The following is a 26330-nucleotide window of genomic DNA, read 5'->3' on the forward strand; positions in this document are numbered from 1 at the left end:
GGGAAATTTTCATAATAACAGTGGGTTCTTAGCAGCTCTGTGTTGAGAAAAATAAAACTGTAGTGCCAGGGTTTCATCATTAAAGGAGATCAATCCTTTCTTCCTGGACCCTCCTTTCAGTCTGAGGGGATTAATGTGCAATTGCAGAGCAGTTTCAAAGTTGAAATATATCGCCCAGCCAATGGCAGCAGTGTTAAGATATTTGTATTCATTTTCCTAGGGTCCTGCAGCCCAATAAATTGCCATTGGAGGTTAAATTTGTTCAGAGAGAAAAAAAAAGAAAAAGGAGACCAGAAAGAGCCATTGGGATGAAATGAGCATCTGTGGCAGACAACTTAGAATATTTAATTGCTGCTGTGCTTTTTGAGTGGGCTAGTTGAAGTCTCTAGTTTAGCATTTTCCACCCTATAGTGGGGATTTCAACTGTGACTCCACTAAGAATGGTACACCTTGGTATTGAAGATGCTGTTCAATAACTTTTAGAATAAAAAACCTAATTGCCCAGCTGTCGGGGTATGCTGCTGTCGGGGTATGCTACTAGCATGGATGTTTGTGTTTGCCTTGTAATTTTGTCATATTTCCCCAGCACAAATGAACTTGTCAGTATTATAAAGTTTTTAGATAAAACATAAGAATAAGCGGATTTATTATTTTAAAATTCAAGGTGTTCCTTGTGCATATGTCACTGTTTTTTGAGGGGAGGTCTCTAACACCATTGTTTCAGTGGAGAGTTAAATGGCCACCATTTGCAGATGAATTATCAAGATGAACTAAAATAACCTGAAGCTCTAAACTGTGTTTTATCATTTTCCCAAATACAAGCAGAAATCTAAGAATGAAGTGTCTATATGAAAGATAACCAGTACCCTGGTTCCTAAATCTTGTTTTGCTTTGAGTAGGTATGATTTGCCATATATTTTTTAAAAAAATTAAATGCCCACTTGGGTAAAGTTGTAAGAGTCAGGAAAATAATAAAACCCATTTGTTGTGCCACTTAGAGCCTGGTTTCTGAAGTACAGAATCATTGTTTGTCTTAAAACTTGATAATGAATATCGTATAGTATAAAATCTAAATGAATTCAGAGATGGTAACCCTGTAGAGAAGGCATGGGCGAAAAGGGCGAGATAGTCAGTATTTTAGGTTTTGTGGGCCACAGGGTCTCAGACACAACTACTTAACTCTGCTGTTACAGCAGCAAGCAGCCACAGATGACGTATACAGAGGCGAGCGTTGCTGTGCCCAGTAGAGCTTCATATGCAAACCCAGGCACAAGCCGGATGCAGCCTCCAGGCCACAGTCTTCCCTGCTGACCACTGGTCTTCAGACTGTTCCATGTCTCCTGAAGTAGTTATTTAAAACCACGTATCTTCTCACACGTTTTTAAGTTGACGTCTAAAAAATTTAAATGTGATTATCATCACAAGTTTAAATAGTTGCAAAGGTTATGATTTTTGGCATAGTGTGTAAAATTTTAAGTACATCCAGCAGACACTAAATATCAAAGTCACTTGATAGTCAACCTTTTCTGTTTTTAAAAAATTCACTGGAAGAAATTTTTACCATTTGAACGTTTTTCTCATCTAGAATTTGTACTTTCTGCTTTCCCTACACAATTTTATTTTAACTGTAGAAAAGTGATTACCCCATTAAACAATCTTCAGCAATAAAAATATGTATGTAAATATAAATGTTGAGAATTCCTGTGACCATAATGCCCAGCTTAAAAAAATTAATCCTCATTGAGTTATTAAAAATATTAATACATATTTATTAAAATTATAAATTATAAATTTTAATACTATTAAACATACACAACACATACTTTTGAAAATAGGAAATACAGCTTTAATGAATGGGAGTGTCTCCCTAAGTAGTTAATGTATTCATGGATAAACATTATTTGTTGTTGAAAGAGACAGAATTTGTCAACAGTTCTATCCTAGTTTTTTGTTTCTTATAGATGGACGCTCTCAGGAGTGTTACTCACATGAGAAGATAGATGGGAAAGGAGAGAGTTTTGTTTTAACAATGTCATTCAAATCTTAAAACTCTTTCCGAGTTACGTGACAAAATTCATAGAATGATATATTATTAAGGATTACTTTTATGGTCTGTCATTAAATAATCATTTTAACAATCTATCACTGAAACTTATTTTTAATGATCTATCAATTGACAGCGTGATTAGATCCTCCTTCCATTTATTGAAAGCAATGAATTGGAAACCACCTGCCCTGCAGAATGATGTGATACCTAGGCATTCACTTTCTAGCATCAGATCAATAGTTTGAATTGTCTCCTTATTTGGCTTTCAAGAGATTTTTGTACCCTGGAGTAAAGCACCCTAGTAAGATTCTATCTAGTGGAAGAAGAGCGAACAAAAAGGGAGATAAGAAAGGAAAAGTCACAGGAGAGTTCTCAGGCAAATCTGTTTCAAGCAAGAGAACGCATGAAAGTTGTGGAACCAGAAATTGATTCCCTTAAAACCATCTGTGCCTGTGTATCCCTTGGGAAATCTTATAGCGACCCCCCACCTCCCAAGGGTATACATGCTCCAGTTTGTAGACTGCTTATCTAGACAAATATACCTAATTTTCATCAAATAAAAATACTTTCAGTACTGAATCTCGTGAGGTTTACTGGAGAAAACAATGAGATAAAGAAAAGGCAGTTGTAGGGTAGGTTATATAGACTACGTGGATGGATGGACAGATGGATTAGGGGTTGCAGTGTTAAATTATAAGTAGTTATAAGTAATCACTTATTTGGAAAATAGTTCATCTGAATGCTGAAGGGGCATCTGCCTTTACCCCTGATGAGTTTGTAGTCATTCAATTCAAAATTCTATACATGCCCAGGCCTGTCAAATTAGGTCCTCCCAGGAAATAATGCCAAAAAGACCAGTGAAAGTTTATATATCATATAAGTGAAAGTCATATAAACACTAACAAAAATATGCTATTTTTATAATTTTCATGTGGAATGAAGAACTATAGTAACAAGTATAGAAAATACCATATATCTTGTTTTAAGTTGCTAGGTTTCTTGAAATTAAAAGATTTGATTGTATCACACAGGTTCACTGCAGTGAGAGGCTAATGTCTCTCCATGATACACTATGATACACAAAAGCTTTTTCACCTGCCAGAAACTTCCCTTTGTGTGGAAGGAGGGGGGAAGTGATTCCTGACTAGAGGCCTACCCTTTTTACTTCTGGTGTCACTTTCTAGGCCATTAATCTCCCCAAAGTATACGAAGCCTATTAACAAACAGTTATCTAATAATCTTACGTGGTTAGGTTGTACAGTCAGACACTAGCAGAATTTTGCAGGATTTCACGTGAATATGTTTGCTATGTTCTGTATGCCATGAGGGCAAGGGATATTTTATCCCTCTGTATCCCAGCAGAGGACTGGGAAGTATTTTGAACACTTTTTTTCTTCCATATTAGTTTCTGAGCCTTCTATTGAATTGGCCGTCTTAACTTATTACATACAATGAATATAACATAGATATATATTTTTAATTTTTATCAATCATGCATCTATAGTGTTTTTTTCCAATAAAAGCTGAAAGTTATGATGCAAAGAACATAATAATTAGATATAGACATTCATTTTGTTCTGATTTCTAGTATGATCAAGTTTTCTTTTTTTAACAGTATAAGAGCTATAATTTGTGTTGGAAAGTTGATAATGAAATAACTCCTAGATCACGAACAGCAGAGCTTTCTATTTGGTTGGCTTCATTAATGCCAGAGAAGTCATCTCTGTGAAAATTCCTTTGCTGATAATGACATGGTTGATAGTGTGTTTCTGGAGGATTATTACTCTTCGCACGCCTGTGATGTCATGCTGTGTCCGACTTTGTGCCTGTGACAGGCCCCATCTCAGGTGCCCTGCAAACTCTGAAAACACACTGCCAGCCTGTCTTGTTTTGTTGTTTGCAGAAGTAGCAAGAAAGTTGCAGTCTGCCGTGCTTTGACTTTTTCAATTACAAGTATCCTTAATAAATAGTCATCCCACCCCTTCCTTGCATGCAAGTGCGGCTGTGAATGGGGACATGGGAGTTCACATCTGGTCAAATTAAAGACCTGTTAAAGTCAAACATGTACAAGATGCTCCAATATTTCAAATATATGACATTTAAATTCTAATATCTCTTCCTTGTGACAAAAAGTTAGAGGTAATAGATTGTCACAACATGAATCCATTCTCATGACAATAGATGTAATGAGATTGTCAGAAACACAAACCTAACTGTGATGCAGTCTGGAGATTCTAATCTAGTTTGGTCCTGCCCAAGAGCTAGATAGCATGTTCTGAGAATTGTACACCACGTATTTTAAAATTGTAGTGTATTATTGTTTCTTTCCTCTAGGCAGAATCTCTTACCGAGCTGTTGAAGTTGGCTGCCCTCATTCTTCCAACAATCGGATTCTGCTTTCCTGTGGCTTTTCAAATATTATTATATTTAAAACTAAAGATCATATGTTCTTATCCTGGAATGTGTTGTCTCTCCTCCCTTGGCCCCAGCCCCCAGCATGACAAATTACGGGATTTCTTTGCGCATGTGGGTTTATAGGCTTTTTTTTTCCCCCTCTGTTCTTATAGCCAGCAATACAGGAATGCACAGGAGGCAAATCACTGACCTCTTAGACCAAAGCATTCAAGTCCATTCCCAGTGTTTTGTCATCACGTCGGACAACCGCTACATCCTCCTCTGTGGCTTCTGGGATAAGAGTTTCCGCGTCTATTCTACAGACACAGGTAACCACCTCATTTCTTTATCAGTGAACTCAAGTTTACAACAAGTGGCAGTAAGAGGCTTAAAAGGCTTTCTCATCTCCCCTGTAAAAGTTACAGAATTCTAAAATGTGTAAAATATAGTTTTCCCCTTCAAGTAATAATCTATTCTATAATCCATTAATAACTTAACTTCAGAATGTTTTTAAAGGGGCAGGTTTTGGTAGGTTTGTCTCCCAAGCTTCATACTTACAAGTGAATGATTTATTTTGAAAACATATCCTGGTGTGTAAATACCATATGTACATGTCCATGCATAATCATATGGCAAGTGCACATACTTATAGGTGTACTTCCCCACTTTAATATTATTTAAAGGTTATTTTTTCCCTGGAAATTCTAAGTGTGTTTCCTGCGAGTGGCTATCTTGCCTCCACCCAGTTCCACTGAATCTTGCTGAAAACTACATCATTGTGAAGAAAAGTAGCTGACTCCTTATTCATTTGCATGCAACCCCCTAAGGAACTAACCAAATTCAAATCACTATTATTATAGGATATCCAGTCCAATGAATGGTTATATATTTTTACATATAGGCAATTGTGAACATTGAAAAATTTAATGGGGTCTCTTTAAAGTATTTTAGAAACTGTTAGAATGACATAAACTTATACTGAATATGTAGTTGTATATTTAAAATAATTAAAATTAGATAGTAATGCATTAGAACTTAAATACCATGGAGGTAGATAGTTCAACTAAAACAAGGATCTACAAATAATTATATTGATTAAATATTCTGGATAGGAAATTTTTTAAATTGACATTTCTAATTAATTAACTATTTTACAGCAAATCCTCTTTCAGTCATGTTAGCAATCTCGATACAGTGTATGAGTCCATACTCCTGCCTTAGTAAGTGTAGTTATTAAAAAATTAATTCTTGGGTGTTCAGGGAGTTTGTCCTAGCTACATTTTGATGACTCTATTATAACCTAGCAATGAGAGAGTAGGGAAAAATAGTTGAATATGTACTGTGTATAGAATAAACCCTAGAAGTTGTTTTTAGACATGATCTCATTTAATTTTTGTTTTAGGGAATCAATGACCTAATATTTTTATAATTTACTTCTTTATTCTGGAGGTAGGTTCAGAAAGAAAACATCATTCAAGTCTTTCTGATTACTTGGGCTTTTACTATGACGTTGATTACTGTTGAACCTAAAACTCCTCTGAAATTCTTTAAAAATGCATTGGAGATTGACAGGTTTTCTTAAAATTATTTTTTATTATAATAGATTTTCTCTGGCTTAATATTCAAGTTTAAATTTTAACCTTTTCTTTCACTATTATGGTAACGACAACCCTAGTGTTATTTGACCTCAAACTATGCTCCCTTCTTCACAAACTTTCAGATTAAAATTGTTACATCCTATCACAAGGTTTTCTTAAACATTCTTTTAGATTCAGATTGTTTTTTATACATTGAAAATTATCTTTCAATTTACGTACAGTAAAATTCCTTATTTTGGTTTTTAGTTCCATTAGTCTCAGGGCATTGTATCCCATTACGTAACCACTCCCATAGTTAAGATGCAGAGTAGCAGAAAATCCCCAGAAACCCCCTGGGTTGCCCCTTCATAGTCACTTTCTTCCCTCACCTCAGCCAACTTCAGAATTGCTGATATGCTCTTCATCTCTGCCTTTTCCAGAATGTCCTAAAATGGGATCATATATTATGTCAGTCTTTGGTTTCGACATTTGAGCCTTGAGTTTGTTGACATTTTGTATCATCTTAAAGACACTGAATATTGATATTTGTAAATTAAAGCTAACCTCTTTAACCTTTTACTTGAACCTTTGTAAAGTAAAAGCTAACCTTTAGGCTTCCCTTATAGCTCAGTTGGTAAAGAATCTGCCTGTAATGCAAGAGACCCGGGTTCGATTCCTGGGTCAGGAAGATCTCCTGGAGAAGGAAATGGCAACCTACTCCAGTGTTCTTGCCTAGAGAATTCCATGTCCTGGCAGGCTACAGTCCATGGGGTTGCAAGAGTCAGACACGACTTAGCAACTAAACCATCACCACCAAAGCTAACTTCACTTTTATATAATACTCGTAATAGAATAATTTTTATAGTCACACAGTTCTCTAGAATTTATAAAATATCTTTATTCTCATATATGATATTGTGTCAGCCTCACGGTAATCTTAGGAGATCGAACGGGTGTCCTTAGGCCCATTTTTTCGATGATGAAACAAAGGTTTGAAAAAGTTAAGTATATTGTTGAAATTTGCATAGGTAATGGTGCTAGACCTGGGCATTGGAGGTCTTCTGACCTCAGATGTGGCATCTTTGTGATTATTCCTTTTTATCTCATACAAGTGTTACCCATTTAAAATCTAGGTTCCTAGAATGTCTGGCATGTTACTTTAGACTTAATAAACTAGATGGCATTCCTTCCTGTCTTCCCAAAAGCCTTCTACTCTATTGTTTTTTAAAATATGCACAAGTGCATGTATGTATAAAACACTTTCATAAGAAAGTAGTCTCATTTTAAACTTCATTTCAGTGGGACTGAGCACGTATACCAAAAATATTTATACTTTCCAGGAAAGTTTTGAAAAAAATCTCATATGATCATTCTAATACCTTTCTTACTATCTTGAATACAAACTCTGATGCAAATTTTATTTAAAATTATTTAAATTTTAAATGTGTTAGTGTCTTCATGATGATAAGAATATTAAATGTTTTCTCCTAAGTTTAGCAGAGAAGTTTAACAAAAAAATTGTATGATCAATAATATATAATGGCAGAGCTATCACAAGTGTTGAATTCAATTATATTTTGGCACGTAAGCCAAAAAAAAAAAATCCTTCTCTTATTAGATTTGGCGGGGTGGGGAGGCGGGGGTAGAGAGAAACAGGGTTGTAGCAGGAAATTCTTTAAACATAAATCATGTTTTCAAGACACCACCAGAGCAGCAGAGGCAACAATAAAACCTTCCCTCGGCAGTGGGAATTATTTTCAGGCCACATTTTAGATTCAGTGGTGCAGGGTCCTGAGCTTGGATTTTTTTTTTTTTTTTTATTTGTGGCACAGCTGTCAAATAAAACATTAACTAGAAAATTTGTTCTGTCAAAAAAAGGATATTCTAGTGCTTGTGGTAATATTTGATATTAGTGTGTGGAGAGGTGGACTGGTATTAAAGGAAACAAAAAATAAAGCTTGAGGAACACTTATGAGATTATCAGAAAATAATTTACCAAAAAGAACAGCAGGTATTTATATGGTGTGATTTATTTAGGAGGAGTGAACCTCCACCTCATAGCAATAACAAATATTGCTGAGGAACGCTGCCAGACAGGAAAAAGCAAACTGGGAAAAAAAAAATAATAATGTTTTCCAGCGTTGAGCCCAGAGTATAAATTGTGGAGAATGAAGTTAATTTGTATTAAAACATGAAACTCTTTAGATGTACGTGCTTACCCGTCACCCCCTCGTCTCAGTCTTCCCTGATGCCCAGCCTGGATTTGTTCTCTCCTGTTTTCCCACTGCCCCTCTCTCTCCTCTCTTCTCGTGGTTGACACTAGTCGCAGTTACACGTCTGTTTTTGTTTGTTTCTCTGTCTACCACTATATACAAGTAAGAAGATGTAATGCTCGGCACTTGGTAGGTGCTCAGTAAATGTTGGTTGAATGAAAAATAACTGTGATAACTTTTAAGGGCAAAAATTAAAACACTGGGAAATTTTAATTAAAAAAGAAACCACAGTCTGACTATACATTTTCCTAACACGGACATTGTAGACATAGAATGATGACTTCATTAATGAGAAGTAACAAATTATTATGTGTCTTGAGAAATTCTGACAGTCTTTTTCATCCATCCCACTTTTACAGCTAAAACTTTCCACTTTGTTCTCACTAGCTGGAAACTAAGCAGGTTACCAAGCAGATAGTTGCTCTTTCGCAGGCCTCCTGGTGTACGTGGTGGAGCATTTGCGTTTTCTGTTTATGCCACAGACCTCACATACCCAGATGTATTACTTTGCTCATCTTCACTTCTACAGCCCACTGAATTGATGGTTGTCAAATCTTAAATAAGTCTACTCTAAACAACCTATTTAAATCACTTGTATAGTTGACATGCTCTCAGCATTTGGTATAGGCTGAGGCAGAAGTCACTGTACATGCTCTGTGATCAAAAACATAATCACATTACGGGGTGTTCAGTATTTTCAATAGTTAAAACTCATGATTTAGCTTTCACTTTTCTAATTAGTACTTCTTCCCTGATGGCTCAGATGGTAAAGAGTCTGCCTGGAATGCAGAAGACACAGGTTTGATCCCTGGGTTGGGAAGATTCTTGTCTGGAGAATCCCATGCACAGGTTAGCCCTGTGGGCTATAGTCCATGGGGTTACAGAGTCTGACACGTCCGAGCGACTGTCACTTTCTAATTTGAAGGAAGAGTGCATTCAGCTACCTCCTGTCTCATCCTTAGTTAGGTTTTCCCTGTAACCTAACTCCAACCATTTTACTACTAACCCTCTCTACTTTGTTCTTCATGTAAATTGGAAATGATAAAAAATTATTATATTTTTAATATTTAATTTTCTTTTTCTTTTCCATTTTTTATTCTAGAAAGTCTTGAGTTCTTATATTCTTTATTGATAAAGTTAATTTTTAAAATGAAATGTTCTGGTGTTAATTTAAAAGGTTGGAAAAATTCAGAAGTGAACATTTTTAACATTTTATTAGTTAAAATACCTGCTTTGACTAAAGTCTTTTTCCATAGGAGACAAAAGTGTACTTTATCAATTTTGCAGTTTGAGATTGATGTGAATCTGGTCTTAAGTTAGTATCAGAACACTATGTACAAGGGAAAACACTGTAATTGACTTTCCATCTGATGTGGATGAGGCAGTATTTTATTTCTAAATTTGCAGACTTTATAATGTGCTTTGGGTTTATTTAAATCAATAATTTAAAAAATTTAGTGGAAATACTTTTTTATATTTATTATCTTGAAAAATTAAATACATATAGATACCAATACTTAGTTGAGACCTCAAGCTTTTGATAGGCTATGATCTGTTCCAAGTTAAACATATAAACTTTTTAGGCATACTAATTTTTTTCCAGCTTAATAGTTTTTATCTTGAACATCTGCATTGTATTTTTTATGACCCCACCGAAATGCTTATTTGAAAAAAGAAAAGCATTCATGCTGAGTATTAAAGGTAGACATTCTATGACATTAATTTGTAGATTCTGTAGACATTTCAGAGAGAAATGTTAGCTAGAAGCTGGTCGGGGTAGAGTAGAAGAGCTGCTATAGCTGTTTAATTCTTTAGACAATTTGTCTGAATTACAAACACCGTATCTGATTAAACAAAAAATCTAAAAGGTGGGCCTTTACTTTTTTTCTGACACTGTTATGTGAACAGTTCATCCTATGCTTGACATCCTAGATATATGGTGCGTTTACTGGGCCCCCCTCCCCAGTCATTACTGGTAAACTGTCATCTTAATTTCCCTTCTCCTCAGGAGTTTTCCTCATTCAGACAATTAAAGAAAGAATCACTAGCTCAAATTGCAGTCACAATATATTAGTCCTTTTATCAAATTTTAGCTCATGTAATCCTGATTTGAAAAACAGAAACTCTGGGATGTGGTTTTATACTGTCTTTGTGTAGATCACTTCAGAGAAGTGAAAAAGAAATAAATTGCCTTTCCTGCTTCAGAGATAGGTTTGCATTAGTGAGGTCTGAGTGATAGAGTGCTTACAGAAAGGCAACTAAGTTTTGCTTTGTTTCGAATCATTTCGAGTAACTTTATAAATTCTTGAAATGATTCCAAATAAGGGTTCTCCTGAGTCTGCTTTAATCAGTAGACATAATTCATTTGTAATTCCTAGGAGCTATGTATAAATAATAATATTAGTTGAAATAGTTTTAACATACGTCTTTCAAAAACGTTACTATCACTGTTCAATTGATTCTTTTTGTTGTTGTTAATTATTCAAAGAAAACTTTTAGGTTGAACCAGATCGAATTTTATTATAAAATCTGAATTATTAGAATATGAGTTAATACAACTTCATTATCTTCTTAAAAGTTAAACAATCATTGGAAATTTTTTCAATTTTTAAAATAGCAGTTTAAAAGAAACTTGTTTTGTGTTTCAGGAAAATTGATCCAAGTGGTGTTTGGCCATTGGGATGTCGTCACTTGCCTCACTCGTTCGGAGTCGTATATCGGGGGAAATTGCTACATTCTGTCAGGGTCACGTGACGCAACCCTTCTGCTCTGGTACTGGAATGGAAAAAGCAGTGGTATTGGAGATAACCCGGGCAGTAAGTACAATTTATGACTAAACTTTTACAAGTGATGTATAATAACATTTTGTAGTGAGGTTTTACCCATTTCATCATGGTGAAAGTGAAACTGAAGTATCAAGTAATTTTAATTTCTTAGTTATAATTTAAGAAAGCTCTAGATAGCCTTGTTATTAACACTTGGTGACCAATGGTAATACAAATTCAAGGATGAAATCTCATTTTCATGTGTTTGGTTATTCTTATCTGAAAATGCTAGTTCTTCATTGGAAATGGCTGTCACCAAATAAAATAGAAGAGTTTAATTCACAAGCAATAAGATATAATGTAAAAGAGCAGTCACATATTGTTTATTGAATTCCTATTTTAAAGAGCAAAAAAATTATAATTTCATGGAAACAAACCAGTCTTTAGAAAAAATATGCTTTCATTTACATATTAAAAGATAAAACAGGTCATAAAAGGCCAATATGGAATATTCAAATTGGCTGTTGGTTTTTCAAATGGGAAATGAAAATGTTCACCAACAGCCTTAAACATCTTTATGAAACTATGCTGAAGGCAGTAAAACAAAAAATGTGTAACCATTTAAAATTGTAATTCACAGAAGGCAAAAAAGGAAGCAGCTACCATTAAAACCAATCGCACACAGCTGCAGAAGAGAAATGGCTTTAGAAAAACACATTAAGAAGTAGGAAAAAACAATTAAAGGGACCACCTGAAAAATGAGAATTTAATTAAAATGATTATGACAGCACTGAAGAGATCCTGCAAGAATAACATTATATTTTTTATTTCATAGGTAGAACATTTTAACTGCTCTTAAATATTTACAGTTTCTTAATTTAAAGCAAGTTGCAATTTATTTGGCTACGGAAGGATCACGTTGTTGCTGATGACCTGAATACTAATGGTGCTTACTTCTGTCACTCAGTCCCAAGTTATAAAACAGCCTGATTATGTTTAAGTCCATCGTATTTTGAATTGACTTACTAAAGCTGTGCTTATTAAATGTATATTATTTGTATGAAAGTGAAACCTTTTAAAAAAATTTACCCAAGAGCCAAGTACAGTTTTAAAAGAAGTATATGCAAAGTATTTTTACCAACACTGTTTCTGCTTTGTATGTATTATGTTTGGTGTGATGGTGAATCAAAGTTTTTGTTTTATGAACCTCTAATATGTATTTCTTATTTTAATCAAAACATGGATAATTCCCTACACAAATTAAATGTGAAAAGTAACTTTAAGGCTTTGATGCTATGGGTAATAGCAGTCAGAGCAAACTTTAGTGTGTGTGCCTATATAGGGAGGTTAGTGTGTACATGTGTGTATTTCACATATTTACACATCTCCGTTTTATATATAATTACATATATATATGTATATGTATATATGTATATATATAATTTATATATAATTTTAAATTTGTAAACTTCAGGGGATTTTGTTTTTCACATTCTTTTGAGAAGTACTTCATGTTGTTTTCTTTATGGAGCTTTATATTCTGTTCATCCTCCTTTCTTGCCTTTTAAGATGAGCAACTACTTTCAATTTCCTTTTCCCTGTTTCTATGAACTCAGTTGAGATTCACTAAACTGTCTCAGACAAACCTAGATTTGACATCGACAAGAAGCATACCATTTTGTTATTTATGTGAAAATATTTAGGAAGAACTTAGCTTTAAAATAGTGTGAGATGTTTCATGCACACATAGCAATCCAAATGAAAAAAAATTTTGTTCTTTTTTTTTTTTTTTTTAACTTCCTTGACCTAACCATGTTCTCTATGTCATTACTAATGGGTATTTTGAAAAGTAGCTTAAAGGCTTTCTAGCTGCACTTCATGTGTAATTGTTGTTGCATTTCAGAAATTTAAGTGTATTTTAAAATAAGTGTAATTTAGACATATTCAGCTTTTCTAGAAGGGATAAATATATATATTTAAATACCTTGTAAATCAACCTAAAAAAGATTTTTTATGTGCATGACATTATAAAAATGAATCAAGTAGGACTGACCAAATCCTGGAGTTTAGAGTTAGACAAAGCTAAGTTCTATGCTTTGCTGTGCTGTCTTGTCTGTAAAATGAAAGCAACGATAGTAACTGACTTAAGGTGTTATCAGAAGCACAGAATGCTTCAGAGCAAATAAATCACCACACGAACACCATCTTGCTGGTATTAGAGTGTATATTATAATGTTATATTTTTCATAAAGCACTTCATCTGTACCCTCTCATTGTCTGCACTGTGGTGGACATTAACTCCTAGTAATGCTGGTAATGAAAGGAAAAAAAATAAAAGAATAACTTAACAGCACATCTAATAAAAATTTTAGAAAATTGTAGTGACTCTTGATAAATTAAATTAAATTACATTTCTCACAGTGAACCTCATTCTTTTGGGTCCTTTTGTAATGTCTGATGTCCCAACTGCATTTTGCTTTAACTTTGAAGGATGAATCTGGGAAAAAGACAAATAGGCACTTTTTCATATAATGAGAATTTCCACACATTAGAATGGAAAAATGAATAAACCAGTGTAAGCTTTTCAAATGAAAATGACAAACAAAAAACAAAGACATTTGTACCGCGTGTGAACGGTTTTAAGCACTCATGCAAGCTGGTTCAGATTTTTTAAGCCTGTGGCTCATTGATGGCTCCACAATGCAGCCGCTGAAGTCAGAGATTTTCAGATGAAGAATCTTAGATTATGATTACTTCTGTGTTGTATCTCTTGGATGAAATGTAATTGATGTTTAAGAAATAGCCAGGCTTTTATATACATAACTCCAACATGGCCTGTAAATACATACAGGGCCTCAACTTAAAGTTTTGAATTTAGACTTTTCTCTTGCTTGGAAAGAAAATGGGTAATTTTTTAAAAAAAACTAGACTATTGCCTTTCCTGCATTTTATAGGTCTCATCCAAGCATATAACTTATTTATTTCAAAAATCATAAGAATAAGCTAGTAGTTTTACTTGCTAGTGTCCTAAGCCTATGGCATTGCCTACAAATCTAATGTTAGTGCTGTATGTAAAGTTGATAGCTTTATTAGTTTTTTTTTTTTAATCTTGTTATCCAGTGTTAATAAGCACGTTGCTTAGGCAAAATCATGCTAATTCAAACTGGATAAAACCTGTATATAGTATAACATGAGGCTTTAAAAAGGATGCACATGTTTTATGAAATCTGACTAGGTTTTACAGCAAAAGCCTTGTTTTCCTGTATGACAGATAGTTTTTCTTTTTCTTTTTCTTTTTTTTTTAGTTTTTCATTTTTGACTCTATTGTCTTGTGATAGTTCTCTCCTGTGGAATGCAGTTTTCTTAATGAGAAGAAAAATTAAGATAGGATTCCATTTAGTTGTGGATTTTTTAAATAAAATTAACCAAGAACATTTCAAAGAAAGACGTTTTCTGCATGAAGGCGTATCTCTCTTTGCCCTCGTACCCTTTGTGTTTAAAACTGGATTTTGTCCGCCAAAATGCTTTCCTGGAATACTCATTTTTCCTTCACAATAATGCTGTCCCGACTGTACATTTCCAAATTTTGAAGAAAACGTGCCCTGATGCATTCAATTGACATTTAAATACTTTAAACTTTAAAATGATCTTGTGATCAAAGTGAAAATTCACAGAAGAGTTATTCACTGTTTTTGTATTGTATTAGATCATAAACTTGAAATCAAATACTCATTAAGCATCTAAACATAAGTGCTTATTAAGCATTTTTAGGTATCTGAGTAATTTTTTTTTAAGTCACCGTTCAATAGCTTTAGAAACAAGCAGTCTCTGACTATGAGATGTTGCATAGATGGTGTGCATAGTATTTCAGTAAAGTAGTTTTCCATTCTCACATTCTGTTTTTGATTTGATTGAAAGGTGGCATTTTTTTCTTCTTTGCAATCAGACATGCTAATCTATATCAGCTTTCTCCTTTATAGGAATGGCGTCTGCTGGGGAAAAAACAAAGTTTTTTTCATAACAAGATTCTGTTAAGAATATTTCAGCACCATTAATTAGAAAGAAGGTTTTATTAAGCATAAGGCTAGCGCTAACAGACCACAGAGCTGTTTTTTAAAGTACTGTATGCTGTGGCTGCCCTGCTTTTTCTCTGTCTAAAACTTCATTTTGTTCCACTCTCATCAATCACTTAAGTCATTACCGTAAATCCTACTGTTGTTAATTTTACTAGTATCACCCTAATGAGACATCCCTGCTATAATTAAAAATGAATTCTAACTTTAAGGCATTCTAAATTTTTTTTTAATGAATTTAGAATGATCTTGCCATGTAACCATAAATACCACTGATATACATAGACTACTCATCAAGTCTTTAAGAAAAGTGGTATCACAATATGTCCAGGTGTGACTTATTTACTGGTTGTCTCTGTGTGCATGTGCTTATGCATATGTATATTTTTGCACACATATTTAGGAATTATGTTCTTTTTATAATAAAGCCTACTATGCTTTACTGAAGCTACCGATAAATCCTTATTCTTTGTCTTGCCAGAATATAGGTGGATGTGACACAAGAAGTCGGTGTCATAGAGCGCCATCTGCTGGGCACATTGGGGGACTTGCTAGCGCTGAAAATCAGTACCTGTTAAAACAGGTGTACTTGGTTTTTAATTGCCCGTGGTGTAGTATTTATGGTTCACAAATGTCAAGATATGTACATCTGTGTTGAACTGTATGAGTTTGTAAAAGAAATAACATTCTTTCTTCTTTCGCCCTGCACTAACCTGGATTTGGACTGTTTTCATCAATATTTTATTTAAGGAAAAAATAAGCACGATACATAGCTAATGAAACAAAGCCTGACAGTCTGTTATGAGAAGGACTCTTGTCTTATTAATCACAGGTCTTCAGTAAGCTGCAGTTGGAGGAAACCGTTTCCTCCAAGCTGGATGATATTTTCACTGTAGTTTCCTTCTGTTCACGGCTACTCTGAAAGCAGTGTTTGAAACGGCTTTTTTTTTTTTATATCTGGGAAATGACTCAACCTGATTCTTTGTCTTGTCTTCCATATATATCTCATCAAGAACATTCCTTGTGGTTTGCGCTATTGCACTAACACTAAGATTGCCCTGTATTTTTCCTTTTTCCTTGAAGAATTCATCAAACGTGGTTTGAAGCAATATGTTGGCAGTGTTCAAGTTCAGGTGACATTAAAACTATGTCTATGAAATTCTCCAGAAGAGCCAGGATGTTTGGTGCCCCATGATGTAATGCAGGCCCTCCCATTCCAGCAAAACAACTCTGTATTTACTGCTTGTAACTAATAGTAGATGTGGTAAAAGGAATTATATTCATATGGCAAATGAATACAGCCTTAATGTGCACCATATGCAGAGTGGTGGGGTGATGTGCCAATATATCACATTTATTTACCTTGTTTAGTTGCAGAAAAAAATGACTATACCATTCAACCCATAGGTTCTTGCCATATAAATATGAAAACAGAAGAACAGATGATTTATGCCCTCAAATTGGAACTGGGTATCTTCATATGAACACTTTAATAGTGCGACACCAAAGAAAATTGTCTAATACTTTATGCTCAGATAGGATATTTAATTTCAAACAATGGCAGGAATTACCATTAGTTAGAAGCTACAAATTCTCTATAGTCAATGAAGTGTAGGCTCTCAAAGAAAACTGTGAATGTGTCTTGTTTCATTTAACTGAGACTGAATGTACTCTGAAATTTCAAGCTACTTCCTCCCCTCTCTTCCTTTTTTAAGCCTAAAATCAGGAGTCTTCTGCTTTTAAAATGTTGTATGGGGGATGTATATTATTGTAGAACTATTAAGGATATGGTTAATGAAGACCTCCTGGAACAACATATTAGATTGACTTTCAAAGAGTTCGCTTCTTTAGAGAAGTTATATGACATCTTTGTACGTATGTACCTTACATTGTGCTTTAGATAGTCCTGAGGATTCATGAACAGAGACCCACTTCCATATGAAATTAGGTAGTATATGTCCCTGACGATTTCTTTTACAGTTGCCCTGTTTTTAAAAGTGATTTTTTTCACATTCAAATGGGTTTGGTCAAACTTTGTATTTTAGATTTGAAGTGGTTTTTGTTTTGTTGCTTTTATTTATTATTAAATTTATTTATTTTTAGTCGAAGGATAATTGCTTTACAATATTATATTAGTTTCTGCCGTACATCAACATGAATCAGCCATAGATATACATACGTCCCCTCCCCCTTGAACCTCCCTCCTACCTCCCACCCCTTCCCACTCCCTCTGGATTGTTACAGAACTCTGGTTTGAGTTCCCTGAGTCATAGAGCAAATTAGACAGGAAAAAATCCTTAGAATTCTTTCTGCCTCTCATGGCTCAGGTCTTCATGACTCTTGAGCTTTTTAGCTTTTATTCTCATAGCTTATAACTTTCTACAGCTGAGAGAATGCTTTATATTTCCTTAGGGTGAGCAGGGTCAGGAAGTTTCTTTTTTTTTTTTTAATTGAGATACAGTTGGCAGCTAATATTATATGGGTTTCAGATGTACAACATCATGATTTGGTATGTGTATAACTGCAAAGGATCATCACAGTGTCTAAATAACATCCACCACCACACAGTTACACTGTTTTTTTCCGATGTGAGAACTTTTAAGATCTACTCTCAGCAACTTGCAAATATACAATACAATATTATTAAATGAGCTTCCCAGGTGGCTCAGTGGAAAAGAAGCCACATGCCAATGCAGGAGTCGGAGGAGATGTGAGTTCCATCCGTAGGTTGGGAAGATCCCCTGGGGGAGGAAATGGCAATCTACTCCAGTATTCTTACCTGAAAAATCCCACAGACACAAGAGCCTAGCAGGCTACAGTCCATCGCGTCAAAAAGAGTTGGACACAACTGAGTGACTGAGCATGATTATTAACTATATTCACCATACTCCACATTAAATTCTTAAGACTTACTCACTTTATAAGTGAGTTTGTACCTTTACCTTTAGACCACTGTTGCCCATTTTGCCCACTCTCCACCTTTGGCAACCACCTCTGGCAGTCTATTCTCTCTATCTTTGAAGTTAGTGTTTTTTTGTTTTTTTTTTTTTAATTCTACACATAAATGAGATCATAAAAGGTATTTGTCTTTGTCTGATTTATTTTATTTATCATAATGCCCTTAACGTCTATCCCTATTGCCACAAATGGTAGGCTTTACTTATTTTTTATGACTGATATTCCAGCGTGTGTGTGTGTGTGTGTGTGTAGCATTTCGTCTATCCATTCGTCCACCAGTGGTTGCTTAGGCTGTTTCCATGTTGCAGTGAACATGGGGTGCAAATATCTTCTCGAATTAGTTTTCATTTACACCTAGAAGTGAACTTGCTGGATCACGTGGTAGTTTTAACTTTTTGAGGAAGCTGCATACTGTTTTCTATAGTGTTTGCACCAATTTACATTCCTACCAGCAGTGCACAAGGATTCCCCTTTCTCCACTTTCTTATCAAAACTTGTTATTTCTTATCCTTGTCATAAAGCCAGTCTAGCAGATGTGAGGGTATCTCATTGTGGTTTGCATTTCCCTGGTGATAAGTGGTGTTGGGTTACCTTTTTCTGTACTTCTTAGCCATCTGTATGTATTCTTTGTAAATATATATATATATATATATATATATATATATTCAGATCCTCTGTCCATTTTTAAGTTAGATTGTTCTCTTGATATTGGGTTATGTGAATTCTTTACATGTTTTGGATATTAACCCTTTTTCAGGTATTATGATCTATAAATATTTTCCCCCATTCAATCTGGTGCCTTTTCATTTGGTTGATGGTTTCCTTTGCTGTCTAGAGGTTTTTAGCTTGCTGTAATCTCACTTGTTTATTTTTTGCTTTTGTTGTCTTTGCTTTTGGTGTCAAATCCAGGTGTTTCAAATTGCTAAAGATGTGAAAATCCTCTATACTTTTCACTAATGCCTTACTTGTGTATCTTTAACAAATGTTAAAAATGTTAAGGAGGACAAATTACAAAGAATTTTATGTGACTTGGATATTTAGGATTGATAGATAAAAATAGTTATCCATTTTCATTTTCGTATTTATAAGAATTATAATATTAAACATGAACAAATATGGATAAGATTTCAACAACTTTTCTAAGTATCTACATTCTTTTTGGAGGCAGAGTTGTATAATGTTGATGTTTCCAGACACACATATGTAACTACAGAAGCTATCAAAGAATTAGAGCCAAAGATGAGCCTGTCTGTGAAAAGTCTCAAAAAAACTAGGATAAAAGAAGTACACAAGTTAAGTAAAGTTTGATATGCCCACACGATGGAAGACCCTATGGCCATTAATGTATTATGAATTGTGATATTGACATGAAAGGATATGCTCTCTGAATTGGTAAGTGTGAGAGATCACCAAACCACGCGTAAATAAGATACATTTCAAGTATCTGTGTGGGTAAGTGTATGCTTTGTATACTGTGTATTGCTGTTGTTCAGCTGCATGTAACTCTTCACGATGCCGTGGACTGCAGCACGCCAGGCTTCCCTGTCCTTCACTGTCTCCCAGAGTCTGATCAAACTCATATCCATTGAGTCAGCGATGTCATCCAACCGTCTCATCCTCTGTCGCCCACTTCTCCTCCTGCCCTCAACCTTTCCCAACATCAGGATCTTTTCCATTGAGTTGGCATCAAGTGGCCAGAGTATTGGAGCTTCAGCTTCAGCATCAGTCCTTGCAATGAACACCCAGGACTGGTCTCCTTCAGGATGGACTGGTTTGATCCCCTTGCTGTCCAGGGGTCTCTCAGAGTCTTCTCCAACACCACAGTTTGAAAGCAGCAATTCTTCGGCAGTCAGTCTTCTTTATGGTCCAACTCTCACATCCATACATGCCCACTGGAAAAGCCATAGCCTTGACTGTATGGACCTTCGTTGTCAAAGTGATGTCTCTTCTTTTTAATATGCTGTCTAGGCTAGAAAAAAGTTTGAAATAATAACTGGTAAATGTAAGCAATGGTCATTTTAGGTAGTGAAACTTAGAGACATTTTTTCGTTTTCTTCTTCATAATTTACTAAATTATATGAATGCTTTATAATGAGCATATATTATTTTGATAATCAGAGACAATAAATATATTTTATTAGGTAGGAAAATGCCTAGTTATTGTAATGTACCTTCCCTTCCTGCTCTCAGCTCCATGCTCTGGCTATATCAGAATTAAATGGATTGTCAGAGAAGGTTGGAAAATCTAAGAAAAAGAGGAATGGGAGAAATCATAGTCTACTTTCTGGAAATGAAGGTATATTCTCCTCCCTGGCAGGAAAAATAGTAATAAGAACTATTTTGAATTGGTATTTATGTGTCACAGGATCAGATACACTTAGGCTACAAAAAAATGTGTGCAACAGAGGGTGAAAATATGCATCATTCTACTGCTGCTAGCTGGTGTTCTTGAGTGCTCCCTACATGCAAGGCACAGCTTCAGCACGTTACATAGTAGCTCATCAATCCTCATGGTAGTCCTGGTGTTTTGTCTGTGTGTGTGTGTATGCGTGTGTGTGTGTGTGTGTGTGCGCGCGCGCGCGTGCGCAGTTGTGTTGGACTCTTTGCAACCTCACAGTCTGTAGCCCACCAGGTTCCTCTGTCCATGAGATTCTCCAGGTAAGAATACTGGAGTGGGGATTCCTTCTCCAGAGGATCTTCCCAACTCAGGGATCGAGTCCACGTCTCTTGCATCTCCTTCATTGGCAGGCGTATTCTTTACCACTGAGCTACCTGAGCAGCCCAGTCCTGTTGTTATCCTTGTTTTATAGATGAGGCACAGAGAGAATATCAGTATGCCTCTACTTTCTAGATCTTTCTAGAACTATGAGAACTTACTAGATTGAGGGCAGGAGGAGATTGTTTACATTTACTAGTTATCATTCCAGACTTTTTTCTATGCCTAGACAGCGTATTAAAAAGCAGAGACATCACTTTGACAACAAAGGTCCATATAGTCAAAGCTATGGTTTTGCCAGTAGTCATGTACAGATGTGAGAGTTGGACCATGAAGAAGGCTGAGCACCGAAGAACTGATGCTTTCGAATTGGTGTGCTAGAGAAGACTCTTGAGAGTCCCTTGGACAGCAAAGAGATCAAACTAGTCAATCCAAAAGGAAATCAACCCTGAATATTCATTGGAAGGACTGATGCTGAAGTTGAAGCTCCAATACTTTGGCCACCTGATGCAAAGAACTGACTCCTTAGAAAAGACCCTGATGCTGGGAAAGGTTGAGGGCAGGAGGAGAAGGGGACGACAGAGGATTAGATGGTTGGATAGCATTGCCGACTCAGTGGACATGAATTTAAGTTCTCATAGTCTTCATGGTTCTAGTAAGACCTGTGAACATCAAACCCAAGGGAGAGGAAGCATAGCTGGCAAACTGGAGCCTGGACTCAAACCTCGGCACTCTAGGCCAGAGGTACCATTCTTACCCACTAAACTGGACAGCGTTTTAAGGTTCATTTCATGGGATCATCAGCTGTGGAAAATTTGATACAACTTTGTCACTAAAGCACTCTTAGCACTTGCAGAAGATAATTTTATTACCTCTAGCAATCTCTAGTTAGTATTGAGTTCTTACGAAAGTATGCCATGATAAGATTATGTACTTTTTAAATACTATTACTCATGTTAGGAATATACTTTATGTATCTACAATTGTAGGTATATACTTACACAAGTGCACTTTTTAATGTAATATTAGAAGATGATTCTGTTGTCATCAACTTTTGTTTATATAAGTTCATATAAACATATATATATATATAGTATATATCATAGAAAGGAGAAAAGTTATAAATCAATAACTTAGTATTATTGAGTTTTAAACCAACATTATACTGTCTTATATTAATAATTCTAATAATATTTACAAGAGGAAGCTACCAAATTTTATTGTTGGTTGTCATATTCTAAATGCAGCCACGACTTGTTTTCTGTAATGTATATGTTCAATAAAATCAACATGTTTTCACAATGGAAGAAATCCATAATGAAATGAAAAGAGAAGGAAAGGTTGGTAGAGATGGTATATATAGACCAAGTCTTAAATAATTTCTCTTTGTATAATTAAAATGTAGTGTTATCATTGTAGTTGAAAAATTAGAAAGTTAATAGAAAGATTTAAGAAACATTTAACAACTAACCTCATTTCTGCTTCACAAAAACCATTTCCTCTCCTGATTTACCATTATGGTGAACCACATGAGAAACCTTAGTCTTCAGTTTTCATATGAATTTTTTCATTGATGAGTGCTTTATAGTAATCAAATGTAATTAAAATGGAATAAAAGATGTGCAAAACAGAAGTATCCAGCTTTAGGAAATGGCGAGTATAAATAATACTTAGATTTTTTTAAATCTATATATATATGTAATAATTATATATTTAGGTCCTTAAACAAATTTACACTTTCTTTCAAAATGAATACTCTATTGAAGTGATTTTTTTTTTAAAGCCAGGTTTCATATTTTGTTTTATGTCCCTTAAGAGGTCAGATGGGTATTAGACTTTGCTAACCTGGAAAATCATATTGGTTGTTTTTATATAAAAACCTTATTAGTTGATGGTAAATATTTATTTTGTATAAAAGTTAAGTTATAATAGTTTGGACTTCAGTGCAGCTTTTTGATCTTTCCAATAACAGATATTTATAATTAGCAGGCTTATAGTAGGGTCAACAAAACCTTATCCAGTGACCATTTAAAATCAAATCATTTACAAATACAAGGTCATATTTTCTTGCCTTTCTTGTTTCCACAGCACATAATACATACTTGGTAAATGTTATGTTAAAGTGAAGGAATTAAAGGAATGAATGAATAAACAAATGGGAAATGTTAACGTCTGTCCAAGGAGTAGTTAAACTTAAGTTTTAATTGAAAGAGCTAATTTTACTTCTATAAAACTAAAATTAAGGGAAATGTTGACCTGCTCCTCATTTCATGATAGATGGTATGAAAATGGTAAATGAATGAAGCGGATTCTCTCTGCCAGTAACAACGTACTTAAACTGCTAATGAGAACTTTGCAGTGCCTTTTAAAAATAATTTAATTTTCATTAAGACTGAGGAGATGATGCCCAAAGTACCAAGAACTTTATTCATTTTTAAAAATGCAAGTCAAATTTTGCCAGAAATAGGCGTCAGGGCTATTTTTACCTGGCTTATTAATTCTCTTTGTCTTAATGGATACAGATCTTTTGAAATATTTTTCTCATTGGATATTTATGAACAGGATACCAGAGAAATTACTGTTTCCTCCGTCTCTTCTTTCAGGTCTAACTTTAAGTGGTTCAGAGTCCATTTGATGAAGAAATACATTCAGTGTTATGAGAGCACGAAAGAAACACATTTAATAGCAGCATTTGTTATTCTGCCTAATGGTGTAAAACATTCCACCTAATATTTTAAAACACAGGTCCAATATAAATGCTTAATGGGTATTATGGAGATCTTGTGCTGCTTAAATGAAACTTGGGTTGTTATAATGGCGTCTGTAAGTTAGTAACTGATATTCCCTGTTATGTACTGAGAAAAGCACATCTGTAAAAACTGATGTGTCCTGGTGTTTGTGGCAGGATTTGGACTGTCTTTAATCTCCTTTGACTTGTTCATCTTCCTTTAAGGCCATCCATAAAGATGCACTGAGTGTCCTTTTCAGCCTTTGGTTAGGATTTGCATCAGTAGTCATAAACCTGCTCTCCGGACAAAGACACCCTTTCCTTTGAAGTAGTTGCTCAAGCTTTTCAAAGCAGTCCAAGAAGTCTATCCTCTTTCTCTTTTTATTTTTCTTTAAGAAGAGTTTGAAGTGTAGCCCCTTAAACTAGCGGCAAGATAAATTTTTCTCTTCAGCTTTATTGAAAGCCATGACGATTTTTCAAGCAGTAAGACTTTAAAAGGTTCTTGAGGGAATCTGTTCTGCTTTATGATCTATAGCTTTTGGTAGATCCTACTATCTCAAAGCAAAAGTGAAGACTTTTTGTATCCACTAACTACTGCAAATTTTTATCAAAGAATTAACCTGATGTTTTTCAGAAGACATTTTCCCCCTGCTCTATATTCAGTTTAGAGACTTCGATGAGAGATGGCCATAGCTTTGGAGTCTTTGAAAAGGTAATATGTGGCCAGTGTTGTCTTATTTGAGCAGATTTTCCCCGCTAGGTATTAACTCTGTGTGTTGACAGGAGGGGCAGATTTAGCTGAGTGCTGCAGTGAGAGTCTTCTATGGTTCTCAGATTTCCTTTCTACACTTTCCAAACACATAGACATAGACATGTGTATGTATTGTTATCGATATGTGAATGTTATTGCTGTATTGCAGGATAATGTAACCACAGAGAAATAGATTCTGTGAGCTGCTATGAACCCTGCGTTTCCCTTCCCCCATCATCATGTCTACCCTTCATAATTTCATTCCAAGGGGTTCCCAAAATATCTGTTGAACTTACCAGTTTGGACCTGTTGGACTTAAATCTCACATCGTATAATTCTGTTTGCTACAGTGAAATTGTAATATGTAAAACATCCGGTTTATAGAAACTTATAAAAACCCAAGTATTTATTTTGAGCATATTTTTTAATGAGAAAATGTAAAGAATATCTGATCTTCACCCCATACAGTAAAGGGTAATACGAAGTTTAGTCTTTAAACAAGACTGTAAATAGCTTTTCTTAGAGGAAATGATCTCTCTTCTTATATTGTTGTATGTGGACTTTTAGAGGTTGTTAATGTGTCTTTCCTGAGGTGGGGGAAAGTTCAGTAGCAGGGGCTGTTTTTGTTTTTTTTTTTTTTCTTTACTGGAAAAAATCTAGTGAAATCAGTTACTTGAGTAGAACCCAATGATCATAAGTTTACCCTTATGCTTTCAATTTGTTGTTTTTCTTTTCTTTTTCTCTCCTTTTCCTCTTTCTCCCCACTGTATTTCCTGAGCTGTCTAATCTGCTTCCTGGGTTAGGAAACATTTTGCCAAACTTTGAAGCCAGAGTCCTAGCATTGAACAGGCCTTATTTAGAGATCAAGCCCAAGGAAAAGAAAAATGTCTTTTGGTTTTGAAATGACACAGTATGTGCCTGTGTGTTCTGATGTGTGGAGGGAAAAAGGATCGGTGTGGTGTGGATTATTGGAAACTAGTATTTGTCAGTAAAGCATAGTTACAAAAATCTTAATTATGAGTTTACAAAAAAGAATGCTTATATCTTAATTTACTTTATGGGGTAAATCATGAGGCTTCCTAAACACTAACTTTACAGTCTTAGAAAATTCTCAGTATTTCACCTCTTTCACATTAAAGAAAGAAACCTAATTGAAAGCAATCTTCTCATTTCCTCTCCATGTCCCTGAGAAAATACTCTTAGATCTAGAAAACAAACAAATAAAAAAGTTAGCATTGGCATGCTTAAGTGACAGCATTCCAGAAAATGGTACCTTATGAAAACAAAAAGGAACAATCACAATGAAAATATATTCCTTAGATCTTAATGATTTTAATTCTTGATTTTAAGAAAGTTGTCAATAGATAGACATTAATTTCAAAACTATAACATTATATGGTATTTTTGTGGAATATAGAGCATCTTGAGAAAGGGGAAGAAACCATGAATCAGGGCTAAAGTATTGGTGACTTTTTAAAATTATTTCTATTTTTAGTGGCAAGACTTACCTCCAGCAGAAGGTTAAGTAGGTCAGATAGGTTTGCATTATTTGCTTCTTTTCTTAACAAATTTATATACTTTTAAAGGGAAAAAAAAATAGTTGCTTGTGTAACAAATGCTTTCTGGTTTGGAAAATCTGAAGTTAACTTTGTATTAAGGTGGGTTTTTCTTCCCATGCATGCGTGCTGCATGCTAAGTCACTTCAGTCGTGTCCATATAGACCCGCCAAGCCACTCTGTCCGTGGGATTCTCCAGGCAAGAATACTGCAGTGGGTTGCCATTCCCTCCTCCAGGGGATATTCCCAACTGAGGGATCTAACCCATGTCTCTTATATGTCCTACGTTGAGAGGCGGGCTCTTTACCAGTAGCACCACCTGGGAAGCCCATTCTCACCCCCCAAAAGTTTTAAAACTAAGTCAAAGAAACCAAGCCCCTGTTGGACTTACCCCCTGACCTTTTAGGATTTCATTTGAGGGCTCCCTTGGTCAGTCACCCGGCATGCAAGCCAGTTCCTGCATCTGCACGGAGCACAGCCAGTGTGGTGCAG

The 26330-nt window shown here is 35.0% G+C and overlaps 1 protein-coding gene across 4 annotated transcripts in view; it reads left to right on the forward strand.

The window, feature by feature from the left end:
- LRBA (LPS responsive beige-like anchor protein) overlaps positions 1–26330 on the forward strand; it is a 725807-nt gene that overhangs the window by 683372 nt on the left and 16105 nt on the right. For all 4 annotated transcript variants that reach the window (XM_043484720.1, XM_043484733.1, XM_043484732.1 and 1 more), the window contains exons 52-53: positions 4615–4770; positions 10940–11107. In XM_043484720.1, the coding sequence (XP_043340655.1) occupies positions 4615–4770; positions 10940–11107 (324 nt within the window). The remainder of the gene's footprint in view (positions 1–4614; positions 4771–10939; positions 11108–26330) is intronic.

Source organism: Cervus canadensis, chromosome 1 (genome assembly GCF_019320065.1).
Source record: "Cervus canadensis isolate Bull #8, Minnesota chromosome 1, ASM1932006v1, whole genome shotgun sequence".
NCBI classification, from domain to species: Eukaryota; Metazoa; Chordata; class Mammalia; order Artiodactyla; family Cervidae; genus Cervus; species Cervus canadensis.